At 34.2% G+C, this 9,871-nt stretch overlaps 2 protein-coding genes across 2 annotated transcripts; both read right to left on the reverse strand.

Moving 5' to 3' along the window:
• Positions 1-345: 345 nt before the first annotated feature.
• LOC308705356 (uncharacterized protein) lies at positions 346-2,943 on the reverse strand. Its single transcript, XM_081390316.1, has 6 exons — positions 2,822-2,943; positions 2,705-2,734; positions 2,099-2,353; positions 1,897-2,001; positions 1,682-1,743; positions 346-1,472 (listed from the first exon to the last, which is right to left on the reverse strand). Exons 1-6 carry the CDS (start codon positions 2,850-2,852, stop codon positions 1,356-1,358), a joined length of 600 nt encoding a protein of 199 aa, XP_081246442.1. The 5' UTR covers positions 2,853-2,943; the 3' UTR covers positions 346-1,355.
• A 539-nt stretch (positions 2,944-3,482) lies between these two features.
• Positions 3,483-8,378, reverse strand: ftsj1 (FtsJ RNA 2'-O-methyltransferase 1). The gene is made up of 11 exons (XM_081390070.1): positions 8,268-8,378; positions 7,811-7,951; positions 7,598-7,667; positions 7,355-7,454; positions 6,396-6,474; positions 6,001-6,053; positions 5,083-5,136; positions 4,892-4,994; positions 4,711-4,794; positions 4,494-4,597; positions 3,483-4,394 (listed from the first exon to the last, which is right to left on the reverse strand). Exons 2-11 carry the CDS (start codon positions 7,929-7,931, stop codon positions 4,191-4,193), a joined length of 972 nt encoding a protein of 323 aa, XP_081246196.1. The 5' UTR covers positions 7,932-7,951; positions 8,268-8,378; the 3' UTR covers positions 3,483-4,190.
• Positions 8,379-9,871: the final 1,493 nt, after the last annotated feature.

Raw genomic sequence — 9,871 nt, forward strand, 5'->3', positions numbered from 1 at the left:
TACGAGTGATGATCACCATACTATTAATTTATTTACGTGAAAAACTTAGTTGCTATGAAAAAAATACTGCGTGCACCTTTAAGCATAATAGGAATTAGTTCAAAGTTTGAAAAGTGCAGCGTGATCTTATAGTCTACAAACCGCTCTTTTCTGCACAATCTGAATGCTCATTAGACATCTACTGTACTACTACAGAGTCTACGTAAGGATTTAAATATAAACCTATTCTACGGTCAATTAAGGTGTGATAATGTCCAAAGAAACTCGCAAAAATGTATCTGTAATACACTCATTTCACATTTTGGCGTTTAAAAATGAATAACAGGCCTACCGGACAACAAACTTAGCCTATTTTATATAATTTAGTTTTATTAGTAATACTCACAAAACGCATTCACCACTGCAAAGCCTACTGTTTTTTCCACATTTTAGTACTTTGCATTTCGTCAGTGAAGCTCAATCTTGGTTTGCTAACGGCAGATCTCGCCGTCTAGTGGACTCTCGGCAACACTGCACGGTTTCAGTTACCACAACTACAGTCAGACAATCGATCGACGAGGACATGATGAGAACATTTCCACACACGCTTGTAACACACATTTTAATTGTTTAGGCTTAAATAAACTAATAGAGCATCAACATAATATGTGTATACATGCATGCGTGTCTGTTTTTTTTACATTTACATGTGAAATTAAGTGAAATATGGCTGTTTTCCTGAAATGCATATAGGTCTAGCCTATATTTTTAATGATATGGCCCGGTTTCACAGACATGGCTTAGATTAAGCCAGGATTAGGGTTTAGTCCAAATAGGACATTTAAGTAGCTTTCATAAACGTGCCTTAGAAAAAAAAAAAACATTACTGGTGTATCTTGAGACAAAACAATAGGACTGACATGTGCTATTTTTGAGTGGGTGAAAGCAAGTTGCTTTCAGTTAAAACAGCTAAAACATGCATTTTAGTCTGGGACTAGGTTTAAGCCTTGTCTGTGAAACCGGGGGTATAAGTAGGCCTACTATATTTTTTGTATCCTATGTTAACCTATCCTATAACCTACAGTATGATTCAATCTAGTTTAAAATGGTAAGAGTTTCAAGTAAAACACGTTTCCCTGCTGGAAAGAGGAGTTGTAGCAAACATTTCAAGTCCACTGCTAATTCTTTCACTTGATTTGTATTAAACATTCAGAATGAACATTTTCTTTCATGCAAGTTTATTTAACATCTTACATCTAAAATCATGTTGTGGGAAATTTGGTCAAAACCCGACATGCTGTCCTCTTTTAATGTCCTCTTTTGGTGATTTAAATCCATAAAAAAAAAAAACGTTTTCATCCAGTGTTGCAGGTTATTCAGTTTATGACCACTGTGGCGTAGTCAGTTCCTGATTCATACTTCACTGCAGGAGCAATCTTTTCACCAGCACCTGAATGATTCACTGTGGCGTACAATAGCTCATCCTCTACTATCTGTGAAAAAAAATGTTAAAGTTTTTGTTGAAATACAGCATCACAAATTTGTATTTTTACAAAATTATGGCCATAAAAGCTCTTTTTTGACAGATTTTGACAAAAAATCTGAAGACATGAAATCATTCAAAGTAAATGTATATTTTTATGACTTCCTGCAGTGTTTTAATGCTTCTTTCAAAAATAATACAATGAAATGAATTACATACCTCTGTTTTCTTTGCCTGCACTTCAACAGTACCAGAATTTGCACTTTGGTTTTGTCTATACCCTAAAGAAAGAAAGAAAAACAAAACTTTACTGAAGACACTGGGCTTACTTAAAATGGTATATAAAACACCTAAATATATGGTGTAAAGTCATTTTTAGATAGCCTACACATAACCAGAAGTAAACATAGAACATGATGTTTGTGGTTCCTTACCTTGTTTTTTGGTCATGTAGAGAATACATATGAATATGATGACGAAGATGAGCAAAGAGAGCAGAATCAGTGTCCCCAGAACCAGACAAACAAAGCGAAAAAGAGCTAAAGATGGAAACAAAAGGAAAAGCAGTTTAAATTGTGTCCACAGAGAATTTTTAAAAGTGTTTTGCAGCATAAAAATGGTTTAAATGCAATTTACATAGCCTCCACACTGTAATGGTGACATTTTGGCTCATTTTGTCTTCAGGTTCGCTTTTACAGTGGATGATGATTGTCGCTTTTCCCTGTAACAGTTCTTCTCCACTGACAGTGAGCTTACAGCAACGCTCAGAGGAATTTTGATGGCCAATGTTTCTTGATTCAGCGTAGGAAAAGCACTCTGGTATAGCCTGGTCCAAGTCACAGCATGTCAGATCAGTCCGGCCACTGATCACTCCAAAGACTACAGAGATATCTGTATATGGTGGTTGAATGATAAATATTACAAATATGAAAACATACATACAAGTGACCATATTATTACTTTGGCATGCAGGGAGAATCATATTAAAAATATTTCAGTGACATACTTCACTATACTATACATTTCAGAGTGTGACCCTGTTATGTAGTTTCAAAAGGATTAGGGAATGTAGGTTTTCAATTGCTTTAAACAAGCATTCTAATTTAGCTACAGTCTGTTTCTGTAAAGGTTGATGCAATTTGAATCATCCTTGCATAATAAAATGCATAATTTCAATATGGAAACCATCATTTTAATTAAGTAAAAAGTATATAATTAATGAACACAAGATTTGCCACGTACCTGCATTTGATAATTTGGCAGTAAGACTCACTGAAAAATAAGCAGATGATAGTTAAGAGTGAGGCAGCACAGATGTCAGTCAGACAAATACTCAGTGTCCAATTAAAATGTACTTACAGAATATACACAGGTTTAACAGCTGGATCATAATTTCATGTGTTCAAGCTGATTCAGCTCCGCCCGTTAAGTCTATCAGGTCTTCATGTAATATCTAGCACGTCAATGTCATCATTTAAGGAAAATGAATAATGCAGACGAACAGGATGCATGATTGCTAATTTTGCGTACAGCTTCACTTCCCACCCAAAATGTGAAGGTTCTCTGCATGACTGATTTCCCCTAGCCTATCATCTATGACCATCTAACAATTCCACTGTTACTTTTTAGTTACATATTTTAACTAAATATGACATTATTAAAGCATAATTTAGAACAGACCTCATCAGGCTCAAGCAGAATGCATAAAAAAATGGTTATGCTATATGGAGACAGTGACAAATACTATAGATAAGAAACTGTCTAGTATTACTTCATGGACCACTGAGCAAGTGAATAAAAAGGAAACAGATGGTAGATCTTCTCACTTGCAGGCTTGAGAAGTTATTTATTTATGTTACTTTTCAAAAACTTAAAAAAAGGTGACATTAGTCAATCTGAGACTTTAAAAAAGGCTATTTTAAATGATCTGAAACTGCTTTCAGAGCCTTAAAAATAGAATATCTTGATTTAAGCTTAATTTGAAACGCTGTATCTACAAATAAAAACAACAAACTGCATTATGGTAGATTTAGTTGTGGTTTATTAAAGTGTACAACTGCAGTTAAAAGTTCAAATTCACTCAAAGTTCAAATTCAATCAGGTAGTTTCTGCGACTCGTACAAAGAAACATTCACAAGGGAGAATCTTTGTGGATTTTGAGAGTAATTAAAGTCAATTATGTCAATTAAAATACTTAAATACATAAAAGGTAAATTACATGATAATAAAAAGTGTAAAAAAAAAATGTCTTGCAAAAAAAATCTTGTCACTGGGACAGTACCCTGAATAGGTACCCTTAAGGTACTACTATGGGCCTTTTTTAGGTGTAAATAAAGTACAAATATGTATTGGAGCCCAGCACATGACATGCAGGGGGAAAAATATGTATACAGTGGGCACGAATTAACAAATCGTTTCCACAACTTACTGTATGTCAGCACATTTTACTAATGCGTTACCTCGTTTTAGTAAATCGGGCGCATTATTTACCTAATAATTCATTCCCTCGTTTTACTAAATGGTGAGCGTGATATAATACTTCTTTCCCTTGTTTTACTAAATCGTAGCCACATTGTAATAATTTTTTTAGTTCAATCAAACGTTCCAGTGACAAGCTTTTTTTTGCACATTTTACAGAGTGTTAAAATTCTGAAAAAATAAATGTTGGTCAATCATAATAAAACAATAAATAGATTTAAACAGAAGCTGCACAAATCAATAATGTCCATTAGTCTGAGGTTCCTGATGTGGCCGAGTTCGTGTCCGGACTTGTGCTGAGATGTAAAGCAGACAGGGCATCATCAAGCGGGCCAGAGGGCGAGTCCTCTTTGGCTAAAAGGTTATTCTTGCGGAGCTGACAGGCTTGCTGGTAGGGAGGCCGAATCGGAGGTTGGGTGGGCGGTAAATACTGATACTCTTTACTAGAATCAAGCTGTTTGAGAATAAAGCAAAACATGCATATCAGCAGACTACTCCTAAGTAATATAATTCACGGTCATACATTTGTGATTTGAAAGAAGCTGATCAGCACCTGAAGTGGATAAGTTCTGTCTGAATCAAAAGCACTAAGATCTCCACAAGCAAGGAAAGGAACTATTATTCGGTTTGGTCCCTCTAACTGGTTAAAGTCGACATCTGGATGGAAAAAAATTGCATTTAAATTGTGAGGAGGAAGACTGAGGAGGAAGAAATGCCATGTATAGATGAGCACAAGATACTGTGAAAGCACTAGTATTGGAGCAAGTTACCATAAGAGTGATCCAGTAAAGGGTTGGACATGTTGGGCACATAACCCTCAGGTGGAGAGTAATTCTGACACACCACAAACGCCTCTGAAGGGCGAAAACACAAAACAACATTGGTTCGTGTCTGAAAAGGTATAATATTGCCAAAACAGTTTTACATTCCCTCATGAAATTCTACTCTCACCTATGCTAGAGTTGCGGCTGCTGCGTGGTTTGGCACAGGTTACAGAGCTGAAGAAGATCTTGAGCTGGGAGTACAGAAGGGTCACATCTTTTCCCCTGAAGATCTATGTAGAAACAAGACATATATACATGGATATCATAATCTTGCACTGACAACGTAAATATAACTGAATGCATGACAAGACAGCTTACTTTTGCAACAAAGTTTCCACCTGGTTTGAGAACATGTGTGGTGATATTGAGAGCCTGTAAAAACAGAAAACATTACATGAGGTCCAGCAAGATCAGTCTAGGAGTCACATAGTAAAAAAAAAAAAAAAAATCAAACATGAAATTATATTTACTATTAGTTTTTGCATGTTGCCAAAATGTCAGTAGTCATTTCCAATACCAGTAAATTTTCCCAGATTTCTGTACCAATTTCAGTAGTCTACCATAGCAAAAACTAGAACTATTTAACTATTGTATTTATCTATTCGAAAATAAGATAAAGAGTTAGATGCTATTATTATTAATGCTATTAATAAGTAAATAATACATTAAAATATTAGATTCAATTTTTTTTCTTATTGGCCATTGTGTTCACACACTCAGCAATGCTCAAAACTCCAAAAACAAAAACAAATTGTAAATAGAAACTGTTGATGCTCTTAACAGAGTGAAGTACTGACACTTGACTATATAAACAATTTACTACGTAAAAAGTATTATTAAGAAAATAATGGTAACTTTACAGTAAGGATCCATTTGTTATCATTACTTAACATGAACAATAAAAAAAATACTTCTAATGCATTTATTTGCCTTAGTTAAATGTTAATTTCAACATTTATTAATAAATTATATATATATATATATATATATATATATATATATATATATAAAAAAGTTGGATCTGTTAAATATTATTTAATGGACCTGAACTAACATGGAAAATGAATAGTTGTATTTATATTAACCAATATTAAAAAGATGAATAATTACTGTAACAATTTGTATTGCTGCTCATTGTTAGTTATTGTGAGTTAATTAATTAATGTTAACTAATTGTCCTTATTGAAAAGTGTTACCAAAATAATAACAATAAAGGCAAAGTATAGCAATACATACCGCCAACAAGAGCTGTGCCTGAATGTACTCATCTACATCATGAAGTCCAGTAACTATAAAGAGAAACAGATGAAAACCCTTCAATTTAAGACTTAGCTAAATCGAAAATAGTCTAGAACAGCTAGAGAGGGACATCATCCCATGGTTTCACAGACAAGGCTTAAGCTAGTAACAGACTAAAACACATGTTTGAGCTGTTTTAAATGAAATCAGCTTGCATTGGCATCTGCCATTGTTTTGTATCAAGATGCACACCTTTAATGTTTTTTTCTAAGGCACATTTATAAAAGATACTTAAATATTGTAATTGAACTAAGGCCTAAGCCAGACTTAATCTAAGCCCTGTTTGTGAAACCAGGCCTATATGTTCAATACAAAAAAAGTTTATTTCTCACCATCAGGGGCGCCATCACACACAACCAAGTCTGCAGACTGTCCTTCAAAATGTCGAATAATCTCCTGAGCTGTAGAAATCTATGGAACAATCATATAATTGGTATTGTGGAATATCTACTGTCCTTGACTCAAAAAAAAAAAACTACTAAAAGCAATACAAATATTCACAGATTAAAAAGATTTTAAAAAATGTAGAGATTAATGCAATAATTACACATTATAGAATAAAATGCTATAATAACTTGCTTAAAAAAAGCTTATGGTAAAAATAATATGGACCCTTTTCACAGACTGTGAAGTTTTTTTTATATTTTAAAATTACCAAAACTGAATGTATATTTATAACACATGCTTTGTTAACTTGCCATTCAATTACAAAAAACTGCTTAAAGAGGACCTATTATGCCCTTTTACAAAGTCTTCTTTATTTTCTTTAAAGAACATCTTATTTTCACATATTTGACATTGTTGCAGCACCTCTCTTCCCAGTCTGTCAGTAAAGCTCAGTTTAGTTCCTCCTGTCTCTATGAAAAGCCTTCCGAAAAGCGCAATGAGCTCTGATTGGTCAGCTGGATCAGTGTGTTGTGATTGGTCAACCATTTCAACGCGTTTTGGAAATGGCACGCCCCTTGCCATAACCGCGAGCTTCAACACACTACTAATGCAATTCAATGAGGAATATTGTGACCTGTGCGTTTCCAAGAAGAAAACATTTATTCTTACTCTTTTGGAAAGTCTTAGAAACACTGTTGTGGATTTTCTCTTTTGCTATTCGTGCAAATGGAACGCAAAAATTATGTTTGTTGTAGCTTCCATTTTACACTATAAAAGTTTACCCAACTATGACAACTTCCGCTTCTGAGAACCCCAGAAATGTGAAAAGGGTCCATTGTTTGCTCATACCAAGACCAGAACGCTGTTATTATTGAACTGAGGTTTAACTGTCCTGCTACTGCACCTTGGTGATGTCTCCTTGAATTTGTGTGACACCTGGCAAAGGGGCCATGGCTTGCAGATCAACTGCCACAATCTTGACCTCTTCACTCTTGTCTTTTCCACTGAACCAGGACAGAAAAGAGTAGAAGTGGCAACGAAATCAACAAAATTTCACTGAATAGTATACCTATGTGTTGTTTACACTTTATCATGAACAATAGATCAAGTGCATTTTGTGCATTTTGTGCATTTGCACTGAACTGACCGGAGTTTGCGGCTCAGGACTTGACTCCAGCTCCCAGGTGCGGCACACAGGTCCACAGCACGACTAACACCTGCAGGCAGGACATACACAGTCATTAGAATATAAAAGCCTGCTTTGATGTTGTCTATGTAGGAAATTCACAAGCTTTTGAGACATAGTCTATGACTCGTCATCCACTATCCAGTGCAGGCTGAAGCCAAATGAAGATCTTGCCTTTAAAAAGGTTGAACTCCTCATCCAGTTGCAGGAGTTTGAAGGCACTTCTCGCTCTCCAGCCCTCCTCTTTCGCCAGCCTGTAGTATATATCTCGCTTGTCTTTAGATGAACGCCCCATTTTACCTTCACTCACTTATTCTGTAGACAAATAATGATACAATTTTACTAAACCAGCCAAGGTAAATAATGAATATCTGTCTATAAAAAAATTGACTTGCTATCTCACAGTAGAACAGATACTTTGAATACAACTGCGTACACATTCTTATTATTTTTCTATTTACCACTTTAATTTAAATTAAAATGACATAACTCCTTCTGTTCTTCGTCAACAGCATATTTATAGTTGGTAACGAATATTAACGCTAACAGTTATACGCAAAACCATAATGTCCAAGAACGAAATATCATGAAAGTGTAATAAACTGTAATTCTACATAACTGTAATACCTACATAAGATTACAGCTGAATGAGCGAGATTGATGTTTTTGACGCAACGTGACACTTCTTCTTCTTCTTCTTCTTCTTCTTCTTCTCGCGTTGTTGCAGTAAACAGGAGACAACACCAACACCTACTGGAGATGAGGTACTATTACACATGATGGTTATGGTCACTGATCTATATAGAATGATATAATATAGTCATTATATAGATCAGTGGTTATGGTATCATCGTGGTACTTGTAGCTTGTTTTTGGACATTAAACATTTAAACACAAATTACAAGCATTACGATTAGAATTAGAACCATATAGTATTTGACAGATGGGTTTTGAACTTTCCATGGTAATCACAATTTCTACCAAAATACCTAGCTGATATAGCCTTCATAACTTGGTCAACCCTCACTCAGCACTGAAAGGAAAGAACATCTGAGAAAATTACAGTTTAACAGTCACAATACCTTATGAATATTGTGAACAATGGTGAATGGACAAACAAATTAAAAACTGTATAGATAAACAACTTTCTTTTTAAATTATTTTATTTTACAAAATACTGCAGTACTCGCATGTTTCTCGCATGTTTCAAATTCTAAACGTTATACAATTATGCATATAATAATAAAATAACTAGAAAAACCACAAAAACAAATAGGCCTATATAAAAAGTGCCAGTATATAGAATATAAAAATCTGAATAAATCAGGTACAGTATAAAAATAACAAATAAATACTTTTTATCTCACAATCTTTTAAAGCCTTTTTTTATTGAAAGAGTTTCTAATCTGTCTGTAGACAGAGCCTAATTTAGTCAACAAAACCATTAAGCTAATTTTTACGTAAAATATATACAACATAAACTTCCAGTTAGCCTATGAATGTAAAATTTTGTCAATTAAAATAAATAAATTCAATAAATAAATAAAAGCACTTTTCATATTATTTAGAATAATTTGTGAAACCAAAAATACAGCGATTGAGAGAGGCATTGAATTTTTGTATTTCACACCAAAATAAATGGAATCTTCCACTCATTATTATAGTTTATATTAATACTTTTTAAAATAAACTTTCTGTAAAGATTTGCTGCATAAAATATGAGTTTAATATTCAACATTACATTGTATGATATATACGGTAATAACCAGACTTCTTCCACTTTTCCACTTAATTAAGAGTTCAAATAAGATATAACGTGTTTTAGTAACACTTTCTCTTGAGAAAAGCATACTTTACAAGCAAAAGATTAAAAAACATCAAATCGGATTCATATCACAGCCACAGATACAGACACAGCCATAGAAATGTAAACGTAGATTTCCCATTTTAGTCGACAACTCCAGACACGTCGGCGCGCCCGCCATCTTGGAAAGGTCTGCGTGTTGTCGTCACTCACAGTTGAATCAATAATGATGACACAAGCGCAGCTCCTGGTTGTGAAACAGTCGAGATTTAAATTCACGAAGAAATCTGATAACCTTCTCACAGGCGAGATTGAGAATAGCATTTCACAGTTGAGATTAAGAATGTGTTGTTTTGTGATTTGTACAAGTAATAACTCAATATTACACAGGTTTTTATACTAGGGTAACGTGTGTCGCTGATGCCTTTGTC

Source organism: Scardinius erythrophthalmus (assembly GCF_964197995.2).
Source record: "Scardinius erythrophthalmus genome assembly, chromosome: 17".
Lineage (NCBI taxonomy): Eukaryota > Metazoa > Chordata > Actinopteri > Cypriniformes > Leuciscidae > Scardinius > Scardinius erythrophthalmus.

Excerpts from the sequence above, each read along its gene's own strand:
- ftsj1 (XM_081390070.1), bottom strand. The coding sequence starts at position 7,931 with ATGGGGCGTTCATCTAAAGACAAGCGAGATATATACTACAGGCTGGCG. Across the intron at positions 7,668-7,810 it reads GGAGTTCAACCTTTTTAAAG|GTGTTAGTCGTGCTGTGGAC; the intron begins GCAAGATCTTCA and ends TCCTGCCTGCAG. Across the intron at positions 5,137-6,000 it reads AGGCACAGCTCTTGTTGGCG|GCTCTCAATATCACCACACA; the intron begins GTATGTATTGCT and ends CTGTTTTTACAG.
- LOC308705356 (XM_081390316.1), bottom strand. The coding sequence starts at position 2,852 with ATGATCCAGCTGTTAAACCTGTGTATATTCT. Across the intron at positions 2,002-2,098 it reads CATTACAGTGTGGAGGCTAT|CTCTTTTTCGCTTTGTTTGT; the intron begins GTAAATTGCATT and ends TTCCATCTTTAG. Across the intron at positions 1,473-1,681 it reads TGCAGGCAAAGAAAACAGAG|ATAGTAGAGGATGAGCTATT; the intron begins GTATGTAATTCA and ends TTTTTTTCACAG.